Consider the following 27,035-nt stretch of genomic DNA (forward strand, 5'->3'; position numbering starts at 1 on the left):
TTGGCTTTTATAAATAACAGAGAGAAAAAGGCGTCGACATTGGGTGCACAGACACCTCAATGCCAGAAATCTACTTCTTTTGCAATTTGAGAACATGAAGTGACGCATGATTGCCTGCAGTCTGGTTCACTGCAAAAAAAACATTTTAAGATTTAAAATCGTATTCTCTTTGCTCGTGTAGAAAATATTAGCTTCTTATAACTTATTGTTTGCTTCACAAGCAAAGATTTATTTCCCCATTGGCAAATCTGGAAATAAGCCAAATTGTCTCACCTCATTGGCAATATTATGTCTTATTTAGCAAAAAAGTAATGGAGAGAAGATTTGAAGTCCAAATGTGAGACTTGTTGTGATTGACTTTTTTTTTTTTTGTTGTTGTTATGGTGTTTACAGTGTTCAATTACCGAGTGTCCTCGACATTTTCACGCGGTATGTCTTTAAGGCGGAGATGGTTAAACGTCCCTCCTTTATCAGGTGCCGTTCCATTGAGAGCACTCGCACAAAGGAAGGCTCAGATGACCCGACGCCACTCGGAACGGAGAATTCAAAGTCTTTGATTTGCTGATGTGCTTTCGCTAGATGGAGAGGGAGCGGCCTTTGAAGTGGCACGTATGAAAGGCGGTCCTGAACGGTACAGATCTTATCAAAGTGGTGGAGGGAGGACAAGCACCAAAGGCTCTCTGGGTGAGGTAGAAACAGGGGTGGCTTCATCACAGACTAACATGAGTGTTTGCGGTAAGGGGGTCGGCCATTTTATTATTTTCTCCCTTTTACCGTGACCCGCTGATTTGCTCTCGCAATTACTTGAGTGCTCTTTGTTTTCTGTGGCTGGAGCCATTTTTACAGCAGCAGACCCGCTTAAAGACTTTGCAGAGTATTTTCTCTGGCTTTACTTCACACTGGGATGGGAATAAATTGAATTAGCGCCCCAACAGCTCTCTGTGTTCCTTCCAGCCATTATCAGGCTTTGGTAGTAGGCCATCCACAATACTCTTTCCGCCTTTTCCTTGGTGCCACCTTCTTTTGAATGTATTTACTTTTCTGAGGCCATATTTGTCAAGGACTATTGTTTTAGGCCAGGGGTGCACAACAAGGGCTGATCCGATTTCAGGATTTTGTGGCAACTTCTGGTCTTAATTATTGAATTGACTCAATCATATCTTATCTGACATGTGTATGAGTACCGGCTACAGCTGCAGACTGCAAGTGCATCATAATGATTTTACCAGGCTAATTCATAGAGCTGACCGCAAATAAAACAAGGCAATTGGTCGGAACAAAAACCAGTCGGCAGTATGGAGTTCTGCACCCCTGTTTTAGGCGATGGACATTGTTCGACAGAGGTTTTATTTGGCTATTCTGGGACAGCAAGATATCAAAATAGACAGGCTTATCTTACATCTTGGAAATTGGGGCCTCAGATTGGAAAACTTTTAGCAACAGTTGTGTGTATCTCGTGTGTCCTGCACTCATGGAAGACAAAACGATAAAACATGTCCGGAGCTGCTGCCCATGTTAATGTCACATCAAAGTATGATTGAGCTAATTAAATAATTAAGTGCTGAAGTTGGCACAAAATCCTGAAATGTATTGGCTTTTATTGTGCACCCCTGGCCTAGAATAAACTGCAGTGTGTTATAATGCAAGTCCGATTTAGCTTGAAGATGGTAGCATAACTGTGTTTGTGCTGATAATCTTCATCAAGGCAATTGCTTTAAAGGGATATAAAATATATTTTTAATCACATGGAAAACTCTCAAACATTAGACTCAAGTGCTTTTAAATGAATTCTCCTATAGCATTAAATGCAAAACCGGCATTTATTTAGGCCAAAAGAATTACAGAACCATGTATAAATGGTTGATTGTATTTTTCAATCTTGTGACTTTCTTAAAACAGCCGTGCTTAATGAAACCAAATGGTTCTGTTTTAGGTTGTAGGGTTCTAATTAAAGGTGGCACGGATGGTGCAGTGGGTAGCACTGCAGTCTCACAGCAAGCAGGTCCTGGGTTCAAATCCCGGTCAGCAGGGGCCTCTCTGTGTGGAGTATGTTCTCCCCATGGTAGTTTTGGGTTAGGGTTACAGTTTGGACTGCAGTAAGTGTTAGTGCTCAGGTAAAATGATGGATGTGTTGTGAGGCTTAGGACAAATTTGAATGTTCCATATCTTTTTCACTAGTAGAATGTCACGCAGTAACCTTATACCATGCCCCACACAGGCAGACACGCACACACACACACGCAGTATGACAGTAGCAGTCCGTATTAATTTATTTTGGTGTATTTGTTATCTTTGTATTTTTCTTTGTGCAAACACAATCAGATTTTCTGACCACATTTGTAAGCTGAGCAATGAAGAATCTACCAGTAAGTACTCTTCTACCAGAGTTTAACACTCTCACCCTACTTTGCAGAGGCTGTGTTTTCTGTCTGGCAATCTCTGTCATTTCCAATACATATGCAGTGAAGTAATGTAACATCATCGCCATCAACTTGAGTATGTTTGCAGTGACATGACATCACCTAACTCATTTCAAATACATTAGAAGTGGTGCAAACTCATTGCTGTCAGTTCCAGTTCGTAGTCTGTGGTCTAACGTCAGTGCCACCATGTACAGTACACATGCAGTGAGTGAAGTAACACCAGCGGCATCATTTGAAATGCATTGCCAGTGATGTAACACAATTGCCTTCATTTCCAATACCTGTGCGGTGGTGCGACTTCGGTCCCGTCTTTTCCAATAGGCTCCATACGCAGCGATGCAGTGACCTCGTTTCCAATATGTACCGTTGTCTCTGAAATGTATGCACCTCGGTAGGGGATTTGTGCAGATTCAGCAGGAAACCTGTCTGCCTCTCTCTTTCTCTCTCTTCCTCTACCTCTTCCTGCCTGTTTATTTCAGTTTCTGTTATATGCCTCCTCTACATTCTCACTATCCACCCTTCTCTATTTTCCTCCCTGTCCATCCTTCTATTCTTGCTTCTGTTTCTTCGCATTTCTGCCTATTATTTCCCTTAACCTCAATTAATGTCTGTGACTCTCCCTGCCTTGCACTCCTTTATTCACTCTCTCTTTCTCTCCCTCTTTCCCTCTCTCTACCTCTCAAATTCAAATTGGAATGAGCTGTCACACAACCACACATCAGCACGGTATTGCCAAAGTGAATTCACATACAATACAACAAGACGATATGAACAATAACACGCGATACATACAATGCCAGAACTTTCCGGAAGCGTGTAAATGCCTACACGATAGGGTGCTATGGTGCTAGGTCTCTTATCTGCCTCTATCTGTGAATGTGGACATGAGTCAGCCTGTGAAACTTAAGCAGGAAGTGTTTTAAGTGCATTCCAAACGAAGGAGAGGAGCGTTTAGGCGGTCCTCATGCCATTTGCATAAAGGCTTCATTAAATTCTAATTAGCAGAAAATATGACATTAATATGTGGGGATGTGTGAACAGGCGAAATGCATCCTGCAGTCTATTTCATCAATATCTGCTCTGAATGTTAATTGGCGCACAAACCGGCTGGTTGCTATAGAGACCCCGTCTGTATTTGAAATAAACAAAACCAAGTCTCTGTAGCGGGAAGCTTTACCGGGTGAATTTAATGGAATTTGCTGGATTTCATGAGAGTGCCTGCAGCCTAGTGCGCATTTCAGGGGCGAGACACGACTGAGAAGTACTCATTTAAAGGCACAGCCCTCATTAAACATGATTGGGTTTAGTCCTTTTGTCGACCTTTCACCTCTCTCCCCCCCACACCGCTCAGTCCCTCCCATGCACAGCCCTCGTATAGAGCGATTGGTTTTAGTATTTTTGTCGACCTTTGACCTCTCTCTTCCCAGACATCCAGCCCTTTCGAAGGACTGCCTTTGTAAGGCGTGATTGGATTTAACCTGTTTTATTGACCTTTGACCCCTCTATCCCCCCCCACCCCAGTCCCTCCCACCATTCTGAAGCTGGAAGAGCCGAAGAGGCGCCACGACACCTGCATGGAGTTCACCGTTTGGGGGTACCCCGTCCCCACCCTGCGCTGGATCTACAAGGGCAAAGATCTCCCGCAGGGCGAGTTCGTCCGAGCCGAAATGGACGTCTACCAGGACCTGATAGAGGGCTGCCTGACCTTTGCCAACCCCACACACCACAACAACGGCAACTACACCCTGGTGGCCAGCAACTCCCTCGGCACCACCACTCGGAGCGTGTACGGGCACTTCCTGCACGCCCCCTTCGACGAAGACGGTACGCTCCCAGACCACAACCGGGTCCAATCCGTAATTGTTTTGGATTCAAATATTTTAATACGCTTTACTGAGCTTGTCTGGTGTATTGGATTGTATGACATGCTTTCACTGTGTGCTTTCTGATCCTCTTGGTTGGCTAAATTGTACCAGGCGAGATCAAGCAAGTGCAGAAAGGTATTTGATTCCAAAACAATTGTGTATGTATTTTACCCAGGTTTGGCCCATACAGCCTGCAGATATCACTGTCCAGCGTGATATCAACACCAATACTGAGTAAATATGACAGAGGAATTGTATTACTTGGCATTATTTATGACTTTGGCAGCTAGAATAATGCGCACTTGGACAATTATAGAGCAGTTATAAATATTGGATAACATATGAATAACTGCATTATACAGCATTATCCAATTCCTTTTATTGGACATGCATGAAAATGAATATGTATAAGCATATAGGTTGAAAGTTGACGGGACATTTGTGAGGCATCTGTGCTGGTCCCTGGAGGTGTGTGTGTGTGGGGGGGGCGGGGGGGGGGGGTAGTGTGTGCTGGGCTGGGATTGGAAGGTCACGGTGCGCTGCAGAGGGGTGATTCGCCTCGCTCCATCACCATGCCAACGGTAGGGCACTTCATCCGGAGCGGCCCTGTTGACTGCGGCACAATTACCCTCTGATCAAGTGCAAAATCACTGCGCTGCTCACCTCAGTCCCACGTCATGACTGCTGAGGAGAATGATGTGCTCGACGTGTGCGTGTGTGTATGTGTTGTGTGTGTATGTGTGTCCATGTGTGTGTCTGTGTGTGTGTCCGTGTGTGTCTATGTGTGTGTGTGTGTGTCTGTGTGTGATGTTTCCTGTACCCATAATGTCTCTTGCCGGAGCATTGGGATGCAATTGGTTATTCTGTATGTTGATTGTTAGATCTCTACTCCTGCTACTTTGCAAGATATCTTTCTGCTACTGAAGTGAAGGACATCAGAATGCAACTGAAATATATTTTGGCCCTTATAATGTATTCTATAAATGTGGACCTGAATAAAGAATTCAAATGGGTGTGTATGAACTGTATTTAAACTACCTATATTATTACCTGTGAAAAGCCTCCATTTCCTGCCTCTGTCACTTGTCATATCAGCCATTTCCTGGAGGAGAATAGGAGCGCAGGCTTTGTCCTTGTATTGCCATGACGGGTAGCTTACGTTTACCATAAATAAACAATAAGTGAATTCAGAGTGAGCCACGTGAGATATGACAAAACATTACATTTTAAACATTCAGAATTGCTCTTGCTTTGTCCTTGCTGCTCACGGTTGCCCGTATTTAGTTTTGTGAAATGAATGTTTAAGAGAAAATGATTCACCCGGAATTGGCTTGAGCGTGGACTGGCAGACGCAGCCCATACCTGAAGGGCAGACTGTGGGTCTGTGTGTGCTGAACGAGAATGCTAATATCTGCCCTCCTCTTCTCCCTCTCTCCCTCTCTCTCACACACACACATACTCTATCTCTCTCTCTCTCACACTGTCTATTTCTCTGTCTCTCTCACACGCACACACACACACACATACACATACTTACTCTCTCCCTCGCTCTCTCCGTGTCGCACACACGCTGTCTCTCTCAAACGCACTCTCACACACACGTATGCTCTCTCTCACACACTGTCTCTTTTTCTCACACACACACACACACACACTCACACACACACATGCACGCACATACTCTCTTGCTCTCTTTCTCACACACTCTCCCCCTTTCTCTCACGTGCACTCTCTCTCTTTCTCACACACATTCTCACACTCTCTTTCTCTCCCTCATTCTCTCTTTCCCTCTCTCCCTCTCACAGAGTCACCCACTCCTCCTCTTAGCGGGACTCACCAGTCGGACGAGGACACGTTTGGGGTGAGTGTACAGTACAGGGCTGTTTGGAACAGTACATTGCACCTTTCACACCTAATTGACTGCATTCTCGAACAACATGTTCCCGGGAAAGGGAAAAGGGTCTAATCTCCAGTTCCTTTAGCTTGCTTTGCCTTTATTTCTCTCTCTCTCTCTCTCTCTCTCTCTCTCCCTCCCTCTCTCTCTCCTGCCGTCTGCCGTTTCCCCTCATACCGGGCGCCGTGATTTACAGCTTCTTAAAAAAATGTAATTTCTCTTAGCTTTGTGCCGTAATCGAATAGACTAAGTTTATTTCCCGGTCTTCAGGTGGGAGAGAGCGAGGCTGACTGATTGCTTCTCGGCAGCCATTTGAGAAAGGGGCTTTGTGCTGAAAATAAGAGCGCTCCGCGCTGGTTTATGGGGAAGATGTCTTTGTGAAAGGTGGAGGCAAGCATCACTGTCACGGCGAGATAAAGGCCGCGTCTCCTTCCGCTGACGTTCACCCGAAAAACTCAAACACACTCCCTTCCTTTGTCTCAGTTCTCTCAAAACTCGAAATTCAGACACCCTCCCCTCCCGTCTACCGCAGTCCCCTGCAGGGGTCCGGTTTACGCCGGGCTCGAGCCCAAACCCGCGCCCGCCCTCGCGCGCTGTCGAACCGGCCAAAGGTTTTCCGTCTGCTGCGCCATTTAAAATGCTTTTGGATGTGGAGATTTGACAAGTTGTCGATCCAGTCTGCACTTCTTGCGCTTGCTTGCTTCTCTTGGGACTGCCCAAAAATATTGGCAGACTTTAAAACGCCAGAGCAACAGCACATCCAATTATATTCACATCTGTATAAGCAAGCATTCAGCCTTTATAGCAAGATAATAGAGTGCTAGAAACCATATCCAGGGCAACGGACATTACTCTGTTTGCTCCGTTTGCTTAGTATACAATTATATGGCTCGATATATGTTAAATATCGATATATACTCCCTGCAGAAAAAAAGTGTATTCATTTTGTTTTCACATTACACAAGTGTCTTCAATGAAAATATTTTCTAATACATTATTATTTATTTTTATTGAGTTCCACCTCGATTATAGGTTTAAGCATAATAGAATGTATGGCTCTTGAGATTACCAGAGACTTTTCTGCCCAGCAGGGCAGAAAAATGAATTGCTGGGTCCAAACAGTTCCAAACTATTTATTTTTGTTTGGCCAATGACAGTTTTCTCCATTTCTCAGCCTCATAATTGCTTTCCAATGACTGTCGTTGACTGTCTCAGGTCCTTGTGTCAATAATAGACTTTAAAAGCCTACAATCAAGACTAGATACTGAAAGCTTTAATTTACCTGCACCAAGGAAGCGATTGAGTACACATGATTAATCAGATGCACTGACAGGCCAACTGTTCAATGACTTTTGTTCCCTTAAAATGAGTGGGACTATATATAAAAAGGAATGTAATTCCTACACAGATCACCCGATATGACTAATTACCCTCAAAGTAGAGTTGACAGACTGCACTTTAACCTTTCATATTCGTAGTTTAATTTGAATTCAGTGCGCTGCAGCAAAAAGAACAGAAATTGTCCTAACAGTTACGGGCTGCACCGTAGCGAGATATTTTATAATTAGGGCTGTAATGATTAACATATTAATCAGAGTTGTTAATCTATATGTGCATTAGCTGAATAATCTTTTGCTTGTAGAACAATCTGAAAATAAGATCCAGACATCATATTGGTCACAGACATCAGGAAGTAAAGGATATGCAACCAAATACAAAACATGGCTCTTTTGACATTATGTTATTTCTAACATTGAAAATAGGGGACTGCATGGAAAAAGTGCTGTAAATGGTTGGCATTTATATAGCGCCTTTATCCAAAGCGCTGTACAATTGATGCTTCTCATTCACCCATTCATACACACACTCACACACCGACGGCGGTTGGCTGCCATGCAAGGCACCGACCAGCTCGTCAGGAGCATTTGGGGGTTAGGTGTCTTGCTCAGGCACACTTCGACACAGCCCGGGCGGGGAATCGAACCGGCAACCCTCCGACTGCCAGACGACTGCTCTTACTGCCTGAGCCATGTCGCCTCGATGCTGTAGTTACTACATGCTGTATAAAATACCCTTTAATAAAAGCTCTGAGTCTGTGCTTTGACCACGTGTGAATTGTTTGATTACAAACAGAGAAAATAAAATAAAGAGCAGAAAAAGTCAAGGTGACCCCAAACCTTTGAAAGGTAGTGTATATTTATATTACAAATTGCTTTAAACATTACCATAAACAGGCAATTGGCTGCATAATAGTATTGGTTCAATCTCATTACTAATGATATTTTTCATTACTTGGTGAACAGGCATACTGCATTATAAATGCATATTGCCAATTTTGACATGGCTTCAACTATTTGGTCAATCCGCAAACAGGATGAAAAGTCACTGAGACAGATTTACACTTTCCCTTCAGCATCTGCCCAAGCATTGGCCCACTATGGGTGGTAGGCTGACCAAAAAATGCACAGCTTTTATTTGGTTGCTTCTCAAATGCAGAAGAAAGCAGTGATCATCGGAAACATTTTTGTAGTGTTGGAATTTAAATGTTTACTATGAGCAAACATGAGATAAACAATGTTGAATAAAATGACAACATAAATTGGTTAATTACTTCTAATTACACTCAGTTAGCACTTTATTTGGTAGCTTGTTAATGTAAATATATAATTAACCAATCATGTAGCAGCAACTAAATTATAAAAGCATGGACAAGAGGTTCAGCTGTTTTTCAAAACAATTTTTGGTGCCAGACAGGGTGGTTTGAGTATCTCAGAAACTGCTTATCTTCTGGGATTTTCACGCACAATGGTCTCTAGAGTTTGCAGAGAATGATGTGAAAAACAAAAAAACATCCAGTGAGCAGCAGTTCTGCCCACAAAAACGTGTTGTTAATGAGAGAGGTCAGAGGAGAAGGGCCAGACTGATCAAAGCTGACCAGAAGGTGACAGTAACGCAAAAACCAAACATTACAACAGTGGTATGCAGAAGAGCATCTCTGAACACACAACGCATCAAAACCTCTAAGTGGATTGGCTGCAGCAGCAGAAAACCAATAAGTCTACAAAATAAGTCTAATAAATACCTAGTAAAGTGCTCACTGAGTGTATTATCTCAATTATTTTTTATCTACCTATGGCTCTTATTACCCCCTTACTTACTGTAATTCAATATATTTACTACAGCAGAGCGCTACATGGGATTGAAAGCCCAGACTCTGTGTTTGAACAGCCGGTGATGGCAGATGCAAAGCCATCCGTTTGGTGTAAAAAGCAGGCTTATAACCGGAGGCCCGATGTTCACTTTGTCACTAAAAGCCAGCAGAGGCTAAGTCAGCACCTTTAGAGAGTGGCAGTCACGCACGCTCAAGCCCAGTCAGCCTGTTTACATTTGCTTGGCACAGTGCACCCAGTTAGGCTCTAATTAAAGCCCCTTTTAATACCGCGTCCCACCCCAGCGACTCTCCCTGGGCGAACGGGGAGGCCCATCCTTCCCCTCTGCTCACTGGTCCTTTCTCTCGGCTCCTCCACGCCGTCCCTCTGTGGAATGCTCCGTGCGCCATTTTATTGTTACATTACATTACATTACTGGCATTTGGCAGACGCTCTTATCCAGAGTGACGTACAGTTGATTAGACTAAGCAGGAGACAATCCTCCCCTGGAGCAATGCGGGGTTAAGGGCCTTGCTCAAGGACCCAACTGCTGTGCGGAACTTATTGTGGCTACACCGGGATCAGAACCACTGACCTTGCATGTCCCAGTCATTTACCTTAACCACTACGCTACAGGCCACCCCATGGGTGTTCAGACCTGGGGCCGTCTGGCCATCTGAGGGTGTCTAGTGGTAGCCCTGGTCCAAACATCGGTCAAATAACAATCTGTTCTCGCCCATGTCCAGAGCAAAGTTCTCCAGACTTTGGTTAAATAACAATCTGTTTTCACCCATGCTCAGAGCAGGAAAAGAAAGTTGTCCCACTGTCCAAATACTTATGGGCGGCACTGTTGCTACATGTTTTATTATTGGGGCTGTAATTATTCAGATATTAAGTAAAGTCGTTAATCAATATATTAGTCATTAATCTGTTTTCACACAATTTCAGAGCAAAATTCTCCGGACCTTTGTCAGATAGCAATCTGTTCACACCCATGTTCAGGCCAAAATTCTCCAGGCCTTGGTCAAATAACGATCTGTTTTCACCCATGTTCAGAACAAAATTCTCCAGGCCTTGGTCAAATAACGATCTGTTTTCACCCATGTTCAGAACAAAATTCTCCAGGCCTTGGTCAAATAACGATCTTTTTTCACCCATGTTCAGAACAAAATTCTCAAAGCCTTAGTCAGATAACAATCTGTTTTCCCTCATTTTCTGGACAAAGTACGGCACCACTTTACTTGAACCTTTCGGCTGACATAACTCTGACATGCTTATCAGCTCATGTCAAATGTCATAAAACTCTCATACTTTTATCAGTAAATGGTATGACAGATGTTACGGTTCATGACATGAATATTATGCATAAAAAGTTTGTTGATATTGTTTTGAGAGTTAACAGTGGTGCAATGCGGGAGTTATAGTAACAGAGCTCCTCTCTCTCTCTCTCTCTCTCTCTCTCCCTCAGGTGTCCATCGCAGTCGGACTTGCCGGATTTGCTTGTGTGCTCCTCCTCGTCCTGTTTGTTCTCATCAACAAATATGGCAGACGCTCCAAGTTCGGGATGAAAGGTAAGGGCTGTTGTGTCTCCAGTACAACTCCATTGCGGCTCTGTTTCTGAATGTGTGACTGAAGGGTAGGGGCATAGAGTCTCCAACACTCCTCCATTATGGCTCTGTTTCTGATTGTGTGACTGAAGGGTAGGGGCATAGAGTCTCCAACACTCCTCCATTGCGGCTCTGTTTCTGATTGTGTGACTGTGAAGGGTAGGGGCATAGAGTCTCCAACACTCCTCCGTTGGGGCTCTGTTTCCGATTGAGTGACTGTGAACAGTAGGGGCACAGAGTCTCCGACAGTCCTCCATTGGGGCTCTGTTTCTCTGCTTGTTACTATGAAAGGTGGGCAGGACTGTGAAATGTTTATTCCGTGTCTGTCTGCAACGTCTCTTTTCTTCGCATTATGCTAATGCAGAAATGCCATTCTTCAAATGTGATCTGCCCACTCGGCTATTCTCCAGTTCAGACCGGGCCTTATTTCCTGCATTTATTTTTCTGCTGCGTTCTTCCTTTCCCCCTCGCCCCCCCCCCCCCCCTTCACCTCCCGTCTGTTCGGCGGACAGAATCCATCCGACTGCTACCTCTTGCCACCAATAGTTTTCTCCTCTTTCATCTCTGCCTGTTTATTTTTGATGCTGCAGCCGTAGCCTTTTCAAGCCCTGCCGAAAAAGGATGAAAGGAGAGGCTGTGTGCACAGGTGCCCATTAATCCGTGCGCATCCCTAACCCTCACCGTAACCCTTACCCCAACCCTCACCCCAACCCTTATTGCAACCCTTATCGCAACCCTTACCCCAACCCTCACCCCAACCCTCACCCCAACCCTTACCCCAACCCTTACCCCAACCCTTACCCCAACCCTTACCCCAACCTTTACCCCAACCCTTACCGCAACCCTCACCCCAACCCTTACCCCAACCCTTACCCCAACCTTTACCGCAACCCTTACCCCAACCCTTACCGCAACCCTTATCCCAACCCTTACCCCAACCTTTACCGCAACCCTTACCCCAACCCTTACCGCAACCCTTATCCCAACCCTTACCCCAACCCTTACCCCAACCCTTACCCCAACCCTCACCCCAACCTTTACCCCAACCCTTACCCCAACCCTCACCCCAACCCTTACCCCAACCCTTACCGCAACCCTTACCCCAACCCTTACCGCAACCCTTACCCCAACCCTTATCGCAACCCTTACCCCAACCTTTACCCCAACCCTTACCGCAACCCTCACCCCAACCCTTACCCCAACCCTTACCGCAACCCTTACCATAACCCTTACCCCAACCCTCACCCCAACCTTTACCCAAACCCTTACCCCAACCCCAACCCTCACCCCAACCCTTACCCCAACCCTTACCGCAACCCTTACCGCAACCCTTACCCCAACCCTTACCCCAACCCTTACCGCAACCCTTACCCCAACCCTTATCGCAACCCTTACCCCAACCCTCACCCCAACCCTTACCCCAACCCTTACCGCAACCCTCAGCCCAACCCTTACCCCAACCCTTACCGCAACCCTTACCCCAACCCTTACCCCAACCCTTATCGCAACCCTCACCCCAACCCTCACCCCAACCCTTACCGCAACCCTTACCCCAACCCTTACCCCAACCCTCACCCCAACCCTCACCCCAACCCTTACCCCAACCCTTAACCCAACCCTCACCCCAACCCTCACCCCAACCCTTACCCCAACCCTCACCCCAACCTTTACCCCAACCCTTACCACAACCCTTACCCCAACCCTTACCGCAACCCTTACCCCAACCCTTATCGCAACCCTTACCCCAACCTTTACCCCAACCCTTACCGCAACCCTCACCCCAACCCTTACCCCAACCCTTACCGCAACCCTTACCATAACCCTTACCCCAACCCTCACCCCAACCCTTACCCCAACCTTTACCGCAACCCTTACCCCAACCCTTACCCCAACCCTTACCCCAACCCTTACCCCAACCCTTACCCCAACCCTTACCCCAACCTTTACCCCAACCCTTACCCCAACCTTTACCCCAACCCTTACCCCAACCCTCACCCCAACCTTTACCCCAACCCTTACCCCAACCCTTACCCCAACCCTCACCCCAACCCTTACCCCACCCCTTACCGCAACCCTTACCGCAACCCTTACCCCAACCCTTACCCCAACCCTTACCGCAACCCTTACCCCAACCCTTATCGCAACCCTTACCCCAACCCTCACCCCAACCCTTACCCCAACCCTTACCGCAACCCTCACCCCAACCCTCACCCCAACCCTTATCGCAACCCTCACCCCAACCCTCACCCCAACCCTTACCGCAACCCTTACCCCAACCCTTACCCCAACCCTTACCCCAACCCTCACCCCAACCCTCACCCCAACCCTTACCCCAACCCTTAACCCAACCCTCACCCCAACCCTCACCCCAACCCTTACCCCAACCCTCACCCCAACCTTTACCCCAACCCTTACCGCAACCCTCACCCCAACCCTTACCCCAACCCTCACCCCAACCCTTACCCCAACCTTTACCTGCAACCCTCACCCCAACCCATCACTCATTTAACATGCCACCGCTTATATACACTCACCGAGCACTTTATTAAGTATTTGTTAGACTTCTTCTGCTGTAGCCTATCCACTTATGTTATGATGCGTCGTGTGTTCAGAGATGCTCTTCTGCATACCACTGTTATAATGTGGGGTTATTTGCGTTACTGTCAGCTTCCTGTTAGCTTTGACATATCTCACATACAAAAAGTTTCTGTCTGAAGAACTGCTGCTCACTGGATTTTCTTAAGTTTTTTGCACCTTTCTTTGTACTCTGGAGACTAGCGTGCATGAAAATCCCAGGAGATCAGCAGTTTCTGAGATACTCAAACCACCCTGTCTGCCACCAACAATCATTCCACGGTCAAAGATCACATTCTGATGGTTGATGTGAACATTAACTGAATCTCCTGACCTGTATCTACATGATTGTATGAATTGCACTGCTGCCACACAATTGGCTGATTAGATAATTGCATGAATATGTAGGTGTAATAAAGTAAAAATGTTCCTAATAAAGTGCTCAGTGAGTGTATAGTACGAGGCACATTAGACATGTTCCGTGCAAGCTCTGGAGAGGCCGTGTTGCTTCACACATATTTTAAGCGGTGACGTCAGCTAGAACATATCCGTGTCATAATATTGTGAGTTTGGTATGAGTTTTCAGTGGTGATACTGGTCAGAAGATGATATCAGTGGCGTTACTGCATAGAACATTGCATCACCGGAGATATTTGTCAGAATGATGGCAAACGGTTATGTTGGTTAGAAGTTGGTGTTATCAGTTAGAATATGATATCGGGCTGATATTGCTTTCAGGATGATATCTTCGGAGATATTGCTTAGAAGATAATCGCTGAAGCTCTTCTATTTGTCGCACCGTGCCTTCTCTAATCTTCTTTGTCTCTCTCTTAATTTGGAGGTGTTAAATTGAAAAATAAAAGCCCCTAAAGATGAAATCGTAGGTTTATGTTGTTATTGCACCTGGAGGGAGATGGGTGTTGTTGTTTTTTTTCCTTTTTGATGTAAAAATGTTTGTTGCTGGAGACGAGATGATCTCTGGTGCATAAATGAGGAAGGAGCAGAGATCCCATCACTGATCTGACACTCGCACACACTCTCTCTCACACTTGCGCACACACTGTCTCTTACACACACACAGACACACTCTCACACACACTGTCTCTTTCACACACTCTTATTCACTCTCTCACACACACACACTCTCACACACACACTGTCTCTTTCACACACTCTTACATACTCTCTCTCACACACACACTCTCACACACACTGTTTCTTACACACACAGACACTCTCTCACACGCACTGTCTCTTACACACTCTCACACACTGTCTCTCACACACACTCTCTCTCACACACACTGTCCCTTACACACACACTCTCTCTCACACACACACTCTCTCTCTCTCTCTCTCTCTCACACGCTGTCTCTTACACTGTCTCTCACACGCACTCTCTCACACACACTGTCTCACACTCTCTCTCTCACACCCGCTGTCTCTCTCACACTCTCACACACTGTCTCTCACACACATACACACACTGTCTCTTTCACACACTCTGACACACTCTCTCTCTCACACACACACTCTGACACACACTGTCTCTTACACACACATTACACACACAGACACTCTCACACACACTGTCTCTTACTCTCTCACGCACACACACACACACACACACACACTCTCCCTCCTCTCTCCTCTCTCTCTGTGTGATGAGCTGGCTGTTTTGCATGCCTGGTGCGCAGGCGGTTAGCATTGCGGTCACGGTGGTACTGATGAAGGTCGGCCCTGGCAGCCCGGAGCCCCATTGGCTGGCCGGCTGGGGTTGCGGAAGGGGGGTGGGGGGGAGATTTGGGTGAAGGAACGAGATGTGAACTCCTCGGATCTCTTCTGCATTAGCCGGAAAGGTCAGACTCAAAACATGACCGATACCCCCACGCCGTGCTACAAAAAAGCAGAATTCAATTGCCTGCGCACTTAAATAATTGCTTGGGTCGACGCTGGTTTCTGATTGGCTCACGGGCACGCCACTCGGAGGCGGGCGTAGAGTGGGCACGGTGGGCGCGCGGAGATTGATTAGCATTTTAGCCGTCAGCGGGGAGCTAATGGGGCAGCTTGATCCGACGTTAACACCGTCAGCCGCCGGCCTCCCCCTTCCCAGAACGCACTGGGGCAGCGCGGTGCCGAGCTGCGAATCCCCTGCCTGTGTTTGGACTGGCTGTCGGCCACCTTCACGGTCTCTCTGACTTTCTCCTCTCAGTTCGAACCCCCAGGGGACCGACCCCCCCCCCCCCCTTCCCCCAGTATAACGGGGGCGATGAGAAACCGCGATTCATTCAGCAAAGAGGATCATTAAAAGCAGATTAGGCGCGTGGCGCCGTCACCTGTAGGGACTGGCAGTGGAGTACGGTGGGTAGCGATGGCAGGGTCAGGGCTGGGGAGGGTTGTTCTGCATGAGTACCGGAGGGGGGGCTGTTTTCCGCTCCATTTCCCCTCCAGCTGTTGAAGTCCCTCTGCCACAGTCACGCTGTGCTTCGGATGAGCGCTGGGGGAGGGGCTAGAGGGGCATTGGTGGAATACCGATGGCTTAGTAGGTGGAGCCTGAGAGGGACGAGGCGGACCACTGCAAAAAACAAAAATAATAATAATAATAATTAGTTTTTTTGCTGACACCGTTATCCAAGGTGCCTTATCGTGGTGACACCGGAGCTACACCTGAGTTACCTTAGCGGGAAAAGAAGTCTATCTCAACAAGTATTTTACTTTTTTGCTAAATAAGACAAAAATATTGCCAATGAGGCAATACCTGACTCATTTCAAGATTTGCCAATGGAATAAGAACATTTCACTTGTCAAGAAAATAGTACGTTTTTACAAGCTAATATTTTCTACTGAAGAGGGGGGGGAAACAGATATTGTGCAGTGAGGGACAGGTGTTGCATTTCTTTTGTCCGTTCGGTTACATTTCTAATCGAGAATTTTTTGATGGTCTGCACCCCTCGTGCCCCCCCCCCCCAGCAGATGAACTGACCCCAGCACCCCACCCCAGCCCCTACTGTCAATCTCTTCAATAAGTAAAGAAGTCTGGGAGTGAAAAGTTGAGTTTTAAATCATCTCTTGCCCAGTACATATGGCTCCAGTTGGACTCAGTCACAGTTGAATTAACACTGGACATTTTACCGCAAGCTGACAGGGCGGTGAGACGCCGCGGTCTCTTGTTAGCGTTGAACTCGCACCGCTCCCGTACACGGACTCCACTCGTAATGCTAATGGAAAAGCGCTTATCTCCAGGCCCAGGGATTAAGATGTTTCTGTCTTTATAATTTCTCCAGGGCTCCACAGCGCTTCACTTCACTTTAAAAACCGGCAAAAAGTTTGTTGGGAAAAAAAAATGTTGGCAGGAGTATTACAATATATTCATGTTTTTTAAAAAGAGATATAATGTATGGCAGTTTTTTGAGGTAATCCAATTTTATTATGTCAAAATTTTGCTCAAGGGTTTCCCCCCCTCCATTGTTCTATCATCATCCTTTCTTGCTGGAAATGTTTCCTTGTGGTTTTTAAAGAGAGAGTTCTCCTCCACATTCCCGTTTTGACACCATTTCCGTTTTCGTGTTTTTCATGAGCCCAGACAGTTTCTGTGTGTGATGAAGGACATTTTAGAAACTGAGATATTTCTGATGCCTGACTGCCTTTGGGCGTGACAAAAAAAGCCGAAGAAACACTGTCGGCCAATGCAGCACACTGACAAAAAAGTCAGTCTTAACAAGTATCTTAGTCTTATATTTACACTTAAAATCTTATTCTATTACTTTTTTGCTAAACGAGACAAAAAAACTGCCAATGATGTAATAAAGTTTGCCTCATTTCAGGATTTTCCAATGGGGTGGGAATTTCTCAACTTATCAAGCATACCGTAACTTAAAACAAGCTAATATGTTCTCCTTGAGACACCTTAAGTCTTATCACAACATGCTGGTTAAGACCTTTCTTACTGTCGCGCACAACGCCCGGCCCCTCTCTGCCACCGGCGGGGTGGAGGTGTCGCAACCCGAAACTATCCGCCGGGGGTCACTTCCCACACTTACACAAACCGAGCACGTTTTCTCTCTCAAAGTTTCTGAAACACTTTGATCCAAACGGGCTGTTTGACAGCTTTTGGCGGCCATTTTGTTTCACGCCAGCTGTGTTAACACCGTCCCCTGGCATGTCTCCCTCTCTCCTTCTCTCAGAGAGCCGTGGCGGACGGAGCCGGCTGATCGCCCCGCTGTTTTTTCCCCGCCTTTCGGGTGGGTCTGGGGAGCATGTTCCCAGGGCAGAACCGTATTGGATTTTCCATTCACTAAATCATCCTGCCCGCCCCGCCGGCCCAACCCCCTCCTTCCCCATTGTGCTCTGATCAGTGTGTTGTGGAGACTCCGGTGAAGTTGCTCTGTTCGAATGCTAGGGCGGCTGGATTCCCATTAATCCCAGGGTCACCGTGGCTCCTGCCTCGCCACTCCGTTGATTTACTCTCTGTTCAAGGCCCCGTTCCTTTTCTTCTTTCCCTCTCTCGCGTGCTCTCTCGCTAAACCGCAGGCTCGCACTCTTTCTCTCTCCCGTTCTCTTTCTTTCTCTTACTAGCTCGCTAACTTGTTTGAGGGTGGCAGTTGTGGTATGGCTATAGAGCTGGGTTTGTAAGCCTAAGGTTGCGAGTCAATACTGTTGCTGTTGTACTCAAGACGCAAAATGCTTAACCTGAATGGTCTCGATAAATATTTCTCTCACTCTTTTTCCTCTTTCTTCCTCTTTCTCCAGCTGGCTAGATTGTTCAAGGGTGGCAGTGTAATATGCTGTATACAGAACTGGGCTGGTAACAGAAACAGTTGCAGGTTCAGTGCTGGTGTTGTGCTCTTGAGCAAAGACTTTGACCTGAATTGCTTCAGTAAATATCCAGCGGTATCCATGGATACTATGCGTATGTAGCTACGAGTCTGCTAAATGGCTGATAACAGCGTCTGCTAAACGTTACATAACGTTCTCATGCTCACCAGCGAGAGGTCTTGTCCCCTTGGGGGAAAAAAGCAGATGGTTTACCAACCTGAGTGCCTGACTACTTTTTTGAGCAAGTATTTCCAGTTAAAATGAGTTTCAGTGACAGTGAATAAAGAGCGTTGCCAGGTCCTGTTGGTAAAGTACTTTGCTATTCTAACATTTTGTGGGTCTGGCTACCAAGCTTGTCATTTCTAGTCATTGAACAGAAATTGCACCAATAACATCAGGTGTTACTGGGACCTACAATCCACAATCGCCCTCACTCTGTCTGAATAACCGTGTGCTCCCATTAACAGCTCTTACTGCAGCAGTGAAATCTGTTTTACAGGCATGGGTTCTGCGAATCCTCCACTTACACCGGGAGGGCTAAGTCACCTTCACACAACTACAGCTTTGCAAGGTTCGCACAGAACAGCACAAAGCGAGCTAACTCTTGGATGTCATGTCATGGGCCTGAACAATGAGTGTCATTTTATGTTTAATGCAGTGTGAGTGTGTGTATATGTGTGCGTGTGTGTATGTGTGTGTGTCTGTCTGTATCTGTGTGTATCTGTGTGTCTGTCCGCCTGTGTGTGTGGGTTTGTGTACTAAATGTGGACGTGTGTGTTTGTTTATATGGGTGTGTGTGTTTGTGTATGTTGCGTTGGGTGTGCGTACATGCGTGTGTGTGTGTGCGCGTTATATGCAGATATGCTTTTAATCTGTCATCGTAACGGATAATATCCACATTCATTCAGTGTACTGTATTTATTGAATTGCCTATTTTTTGCATGTGTTTTTTGACAACCTAATCGTTAATGGTGTCAGGTATTAATAGTACCTACTTTGTGAAAAAAATTGCTAGATGTATCATTATATAATGGCTATGTATCCCTCTGTGCGAGGGTTAAAATGTTAAACCCGCCATCTCTGTTCAGGTAAATATTCATAGGTATAAATGAATAGCAGCATGTTGGGTTTTCTCCAGAGCCCCATTATTGAGATTGGGAATGTGAGACGCTCCTGTTGCAGGGTTAAACCATGACAGATTCAGCTAGTGATAAAACTCAGGAGAATAAGAGAGGCTATTAGCGAAGAAAGGAAAGAGGGGGAAGTAACAGAGGGGGAGAAAGACGGGGGGGGGGGGGGAGGGTAGAGTGAGAAAGCACAAACAGTTCCATTAAGCATCCAGTCTCACTATATCTTGCAATAGATTCCCTGCCACGGGGGTAATTGAATAAAATTGTATTTTTTTTTTGTCTTAACCAATAGGCTGTTATCTTAATAAAATCTCATTTTTTTATGTGCGTGTCTCCAGCGCGCTAATGCGCGGCAGCCTTTTAACCCCTGGGGTAATTCTGTTATCGCTATATAACCGCGGTGAAAAAGCGAAGCGTTTGGTACGGGGAGATGGAGGTAGGGACGTAAGCTGCGTTTGGTACGGGGTGAGGAATGAGGGTGGTCTGGCTCGTCTGTGTTGCCCCTGTAGAGTGCCTGTGCTGTGAACTTCCTGCGTTGCTGTCCAGCTCAGCGGTGTGTTGTCTCTCTGAATCGTTCCTGTGCTCGTATGAGAAGCCCTGTGAAAACCCTGGAGGGAGCCTTCCTTTAGACAGCACAGAGATCAAACTCTCCATTCTGCCAATCATTATTTACTGATGTAGAAGTCCATTGTGTATTATCCTTTATAATATATGGGGTACCTGAAAGTATATAATAATAAATAATAAAAAATATTAGCAGCTGCAGCTGTAGCAGTAGTAGTAGTAGCAGCAGTAGTAGTGGCAGTAGTGGTAGCAGATGTGGCAGTAGTAGCAGTAATAGCAGTATTGTTTTATTGTTTGCTTATTTTACTTATTTAATTTCCACACACAGTATCAGCAAATGGCTCTCTGGACATTTAAGGGTTTCAATGTGAGGTTGTATACCTGTATGCTATTATGAAATCTGCTACTGTAAATGAGCAACAGGCTCCTGAAAATATGTCCTATGCCTCTCATGGTGGGACCTCAGAGGAGAGTGATTATAAAATGATGCCAATGTGTAGTGGAAAGCGCTAAAGCTCGTTATCTAATAAAATATCTCTCTTGGAAAGAATGTTCCAGCTCTAGGATCAGGATTAGCTGATAGCAGTGGCTAATGGCTGTGGAAGCTTAGTACTAGACCTCATCAGTCCTTTTTGTCCTTAAGTAGCTACAATTTCCGTCTAGTATGTTGTTAATATATTCAAAAGAAAAGTATTTCTGTGTTCTGGCAAGCCTGGTTGGGGCTGCTACTGGGCAGATAATAAACAATTAGACAAAACAAAGAGCGCAGGCTATTAGCCAAGACTCCTCAGTCATAGACAGCTCACCTTCTGGATTAATCCGCAGGTGCAGTGCCATCGCTTACTGGCTGCGATTTCGATCCGCAGGCCGACTTTCAACCAGCTGTGTGCTCGCTTTAGTCGTCCTGGAAAATAGACATTTTCTCAGACCGGAATAATTTATCCTTTGTGAATTCATGCAGGTGACACAATATCTATACTCACATCCTAATCCTGACGCTGAAGGAGGTTTTTTCTAAACTACAACGTTTCCGTCCCTTCTGTTCCAGCTCTGAAAAGTTCTGAATGAAATATGGTCCCGCAGTAGTTTCATATTCATATACTAAGCAACAGCTCATCTGAAAATTAATTTCTTGTTCTTTTGGATGGATCAAGTTTGATAGCAGGTTCTTATTTAATAACCCAAAGAAAATTAGCGTCTGACCTGGTTGAGCACGGCAGAGCAAGATGACCTCCTTTCCCAATGTACTTTTTTATGGTTTCGGTTTTAATTGGAACCATGTTGAGAATCGTGGATCACTTGTTTGTAATTACCCAAACCAGCACACGCTCGTGCCAAATGTTCAATTGGCAAGATTCAGCCTAATTATGATTAAAAAAGGGAACGATAGCCTTTGCAGGACAGTCTTCAAACAGCAGTTTAGGAGAGTTGCAAGCAGATGCTGTTATTAGCAGAATCCTGTTGAAAGGGTATTATTTAACACTTAATTAACTTCAGTGGAATTAAATTTAAGTGGCGGTTGGAGAACTGTGTACATTTAACCCACCAGTGAACCCTGTGGTTATCCAGATGGCTTGTCAAGGAATTGGCATCCCGATTGGGTGATATGGAGATGACCTCATCATAATGGTCTACAATGCTACTGTCCTGCAGGCTGACCTGGAAGCAGGATGGTTATCTAGATGGGCCATTTTTTGATAGATCAAGGAATTAGCATCCAGATTGAATGTTATGGAGATGACCTCATAATGGTCTAGAATTATACTACCCAATACGCATCTTCAAAAGGGCCGAGGCAGGATGTACCCTTATTTAGAGGCTGACTTGCATGGTTATTGACATGGGCCCTTTTTTGACAGATGCAGGAATTAGCATCCCTATTGGACATTATGGAGATAACCTCATAATAGCCTGAACTGCTACTGCCCAATGATTGTCTTCAAAAGGACTGAGGCAGGATGCCGGTGTGCTGCAGGCTGACCTGGATGTCAGTCGGTGACGCATGTCTGGGGAAACCAAACAGCATCGGAGAGGTTTTTCCTGACGGCTGTGTGACTAACAGGGTGTATTCAGGTCTCTCCCTCTCTCTCCCCGGAGTAAACTCTTCACAGCTCTACGCTGTTCCCGCCCGCCCTTGTTCACCTCATCTTCGGGCTGACAGGCCGGCGATCCCGCGAGGTCCGTCAGCGACCCCGTCCTTCCCCTCCCCCGGATTACGGCGCCCGTGTAAGGCAGAGGGGCGATTAGCGCGCCGCGGAAGCAAAGTGCATCGTTCACGTATGAGTGGGTTTGGGCCAGAGAAAGGGCAGGAATGGAGCTCAGAGGAAAAGAGGAGAAGACAGAGTCCCCCTGGTTTACGCCTGCTGTTCCCATCATCCAGGAGCAATAGGGCTGGCGCAGAGGGACTCTGTCTTCTCCTCTTTCCCTTTCCGTTTCTGCCCTTTCTCTGGCCAAAGGATGGATATAATCTCTCTATCATCCAGGATAGAGAGATTATATTGGAGGTGTTCCCACATCCAGGATAGAGAGATTATATTGGAGGTGTTCCCACATCCAGGATAGAGAGATTATATTGGAGGTCTTCCCACATCCAGGATAGAGAGATTACACTGGAGCTGTTCCCACATCCAGGATAGAGAGATTATTCTGGAGCTGTTCCCACATCCGGGATAGAGAGATTATATTGGAGGTGTTCCCACATCCAGGATAGAGAGATTATTTTGGAGCTGTTCCCACATCGGGGATAGAGAGATTACTCTGGAACTGTTCCCACATCCGGGATAGAGAGATTATTCTGGGATTTATGTTCTGATTACATAAATCCCTCTAAAATGCTCGCTCAAACAGCTTTTTGGCCATGTGTGTAAAGGGTTGTGTAGGATGTGTGTACATCTGTTGGAACTATATGTGTAGGGAGTGGCCTGTGTGTGTATGGGGTTTGGTGTGTGTGGTGTGTAGAGAGAGTGTGTAGAGTGTGTATTGAGTGTTTCTGTGTGTAGAAATAGTGTTTAGGGAGTGTGTAGTGAGAGTTTCTGGGTGTAGAAATAGTGTTTAGGAAGTGTGTAGTGAGAGTTTCTGTGTGTAGGGAGTGTGTATTCAGTGTTTGTGTGTGTAGAGATAGTGTATAGTGAGAGTTTCTGTGTGTAGATAGAGTGTGTAGGGAGTGAGCATTGAGCGTTTCTTTGTGTAGAGAGACTGTGGGGGATCAGTGATCATGTATTTGCCATTATTTGCTCATATCGATTCCAGCATGACTGAAAATACTCATCACATTATTCCTGTCAAACCTTCCATCTTGGAAGGGAAAGAAATATTCACTGCAGCTATTATTATCACTTATGGCTAATATGCAGAAAATAGGCTAACAGACAGAGAGACATGTCTTATTTTATTACTGTTATTATACATGGGGCTGATTTAATAAAGCAATAAACAGACAGCCTTATCACGGGCGAGATACATGCGTAATGCGGTTTGTCAGGACGAGGCAGACGCTGGTGATTTAGAGGATCTGTCTGAGCCCCCGGACTCTGGGCTGAGTTCCCTGCGGCCTCCTCCTTCAGCACGCTGATTATGGATAGCAAAAACGGGCTTCTCAGGAACTTCCTGAAGTTGGTTGCTGAAGGGGAGAGAGACTGGGGCTCCAAGCTGAGGTTAGAGCATTGTTTTGGGATGCTTGTAGTTGAATGTATTGGGTCTGTAGCTAAGGGGTTTGGGGGGCTTGTAGTTGAATGTTTTGGGTCTGTAGCAAAGGGGTTTGGGAACCTGTAGCTTAGGGTTTTGGGGGGCTTGTAGTTGAGTGTTTAAGGTCAGTAAATGAGAGTTTAGGATGCTTGTAGTTGAATGTTTTGGGCCTCTAGCTAAGGGGTTTTGGACCTCTAGCTTTGGGTTTTAGGGGGCTTGTTTTGAGGCCTGTAGCTTAGGATTTTGCAGTGCCTGTATTCAAGTGTTCAGGGTCTGTTGCAAAAGGTTTTGAGAGCTTGTAGCCGAGGGCCTGTAGCTTTTTGTGATTTTTGTGTAGCTGTGGGTGTATGGGACATGGGGTTGACAATATGCTTATCCGCTGAGTGTTAAACCACCGCATTGATCCTCTGCACGGCTTATCTTATTTTCGCTAAGCGAGGGCATTGTCTAACCTACTTTAGCACATCCTCCGCACCTCTAAACCATTACTGAAATAGCGGTAGCCGGCTGCGCTGGGCCAAAAGAGATATTTACTGAAAATGGACTGACAGGCAGGTAATGTAGGAGCAGGGTGCGTGGCCTATATCCATCACGACTCGCTGAAGCACCTGTCAGCTGTGCCTATATTTACCCAACAAGCTCTTTTTTTGCACACGGAGTACGACGGATCTGAAGATGAGCCGTTAGCTCGGTCATGAGCCCGGACGGCAAGATCTAAACCTTCCTAAACTTCTTATAGGAATTCGCTATGAAGACAGGAAGTTCTGTATTGGTGTACATTAGTGGTTACACGAGGGGGGAGATGTAACGGCTGCGGGCATCACCAGTCTCAGAGTCAGCTACTCTGTTCTAAAAGTTTCTATCAATCGTTATTCGTTGATATACATCAGTGTTTCTTAAACTATGGGGTCAGGACCCAAAATGACTCATGGAAGGGAATGAGGTGAATTCTGTCTTTATTCCACTAGGCTTTGCTGTTATGTGCAATTGATGGGTCTCTGAAAGGTACTAAGCTTCTAATTTGGGTCACAATATTCAAAAGTTCACGAACCAATGTTATGTATAAGATCGATGAGTCCGTCAGACATCAGGTGGCTGGAAAAGGAGACAAAAGGGTGTAGCACACAGTAGCTTCATTTCCCGTTCTCTTGCAGTGAGGCCAATGGCATTCATCTTGTAGTGGATAAGGCTCATCCACACCAATTATGATAACTATAATGATAACTAGAAATATGTTGTTTTTCGAAATCCACAACTTTAGTTTTAGAGTCCAGAACTATAATGGCAACGACAGTGATAAACGATATCGTTGGGATCACTTTCAGATTTTTACACTGACAGCCAATCAAAATCCAGCAGAATTTAGAGGGCTATTTACGAGAATTACAGGGCAATTTTTGTGTGGATGCTCACATCGATATCGTTCTAGTTACCATAATAGTTATCGTTCTGGAGGTAGATGGGCCTTTACCCTGGAACCAGAATGTTACAGGTTTCTATTCACTCTATGTCTCTGTCATTGGCCCATTTTCTTTGGCCTGGCCTGTTCTCATAGGCCCATTTCTCGTTTGCCTGTCTCGATTGGCCCATTCTGTTGCTTCAATGAGTGAATTCAAGATTCAGTGTAACGGTCCCTGATGAACGGCCAGATGTCTAAGTGCTGTCGCACATGCCATTTCCATCTCACACATACAGTACCATACAGTCTTTCCCAGCAGAGCTGAGCTCTTCCATATTTAATTAGACAAAACGCACAGGGATTTGAAAGTGGAAGCGTAGGTTTTTTTTTTTCTTGCTGCGGAAGGCACAAGAAGCAGATGGCCATTTTGAGTGTAATCGGATGCGTTCTTCGTAAGCGCCGGAGAATCTGTGCGTGCCCTGATGAAGGACGGCCCCCGGATGCAGCTCACGCGGTTAGCATCGTGGGTAAAACCGAGGCGCGGCCGTGCTCGTGTCAGAGGTACGAGGCATGTTGTGGACCGTCTCTGACGCTAGCCCGTTGCTCTGCATTTCCACAGCCGCCTTCCCGTTAAGGGAGCGTCCTGCTCTCCGGGCGGCGGTGAATCCTCGCACCCCTGTCCTCCGCGTGGGTCCGTCCGCCAGAGCGCTTCGCCGATGCCGCTCGGCTCGGGAGACGGCGCCGTGTCTGAAATGAAACGGAGCGCCTCCGCGTGGAAAATGCGCAGAAGCACACGGCTGAGACGAACCGCGGAGGAAGGAGACTCTCCGGGGCTCACATTACAGGCCCAGTGAACGGAGAGAGTGCGCAAATTCCCCCGCGTGCGGAAACGAGAGGCCGGCATGCCGTTAAAAACCCACGCCACCTGCCAGTGTGAGTGTGTGTGAGTCTATGAAGCAGGATGGCTTTGTCTCTCTCCTTCTATTTCTTTCTCTTTCTCCATCTCCCTCTCTCTCTCTCTCTCTCTCTCTCCGACCAGTGGTCAGGTCATAGAGGCATATCATACATGCCAAGCATTTCTTCAGCTAAACCAGTCAGATAGAAATTGAGTGAGATGAACCGATAGAGTAAAATTGGCTTCTCTTTCTGTTGAAAACCTGTTGAAAAACTTTGGAGTGGTGCTGTGCTGTTGAATTTGAATTATGCCAGTGGTGGCTGTTGGCAGTGCTCACTAAGTTCACAGGGCATTCTGCCTCATTATTCAGCAGCGAGTAACCTCTGGCGGTAGACCTCGCATAGTTCCCCATTAAAGTGGCTATGCCAGCCTTCTGCAGGAAGTTCCACTATTACCCTTACCACACATACACACCACAAGAAGTCCTCTACCCTTTTTCAAGACATTTTTTAACATTGACAGTTTTATTGCACCGGACTTGCTGCATCACTGGAAAAGAGAACTCCGATTGGCCCGTGAGTCCCTGTTGTCTCCACCCCCCCCCCGCCCCCGATATTGGAGAACGGCCCCCTGGGACTGCCGATCAATAAGAGGAAAAGCCCTTTTACCAGCAGCATTTAATCTATAAGAGGCAGAAAGTAAGTGTGCAGTTCCAGTCGTGCGGTGGGTTATTGATCCAGGCAGTGGCAGCGGAGGCTGAGGAGAGAGGGCGAAATGTCTATGGCCGGGACCATTTTACCCGCTTCTACAGTGCCCCACTTCCCCCAGCCCACATACCCTACACTCTTTGGCTTGTCTTGGCTTCTTAGTTCTTTCTGGAACCCTCTATCATAGGTGTGAAATTTTAAAGCTCCCAGACTCAGACATTTTGTCTGTCCAAATACCCTTTACCTAGATGGGGTTCTTCTATGGAGTAGAAGTGGGGGGGGGGGGTTACTGGATGGCGGGGAGGATTTTTGTTCCAGAGATATTGCCT

The 27,035-nt window shown here is 46.2% G+C and overlaps 1 protein-coding gene across 1 annotated transcript in view; it reads left to right on the top strand.

The window, feature by feature from the left end:
* Nucleotides 1-27,035, top strand: part of LOC133111384 (NT-3 growth factor receptor-like) — a 226,899-nt gene that overhangs the window by 111,901 nt on the left and 87,963 nt on the right. Inside the window, exons 10-12 of the mRNA XM_061221694.1 lie at nucleotides 3,945-4,247; nucleotides 6,094-6,149; nucleotides 10,800-10,902. Of these exons, the coding sequence (XP_061077678.1) occupies nucleotides 3,945-4,247; nucleotides 6,094-6,149; nucleotides 10,800-10,902 (462 nt within the window). The remainder of the gene's footprint in view (nucleotides 1-3,944; nucleotides 4,248-6,093; nucleotides 6,150-10,799; nucleotides 10,903-27,035) is intronic.

Source organism: Conger conger, chromosome 15 (genome assembly GCF_963514075.1).
Source record: "Conger conger chromosome 15, fConCon1.1, whole genome shotgun sequence".
NCBI classification, from domain to species: Eukaryota; Metazoa; Chordata; class Actinopteri; order Anguilliformes; family Congridae; genus Conger; species Conger conger.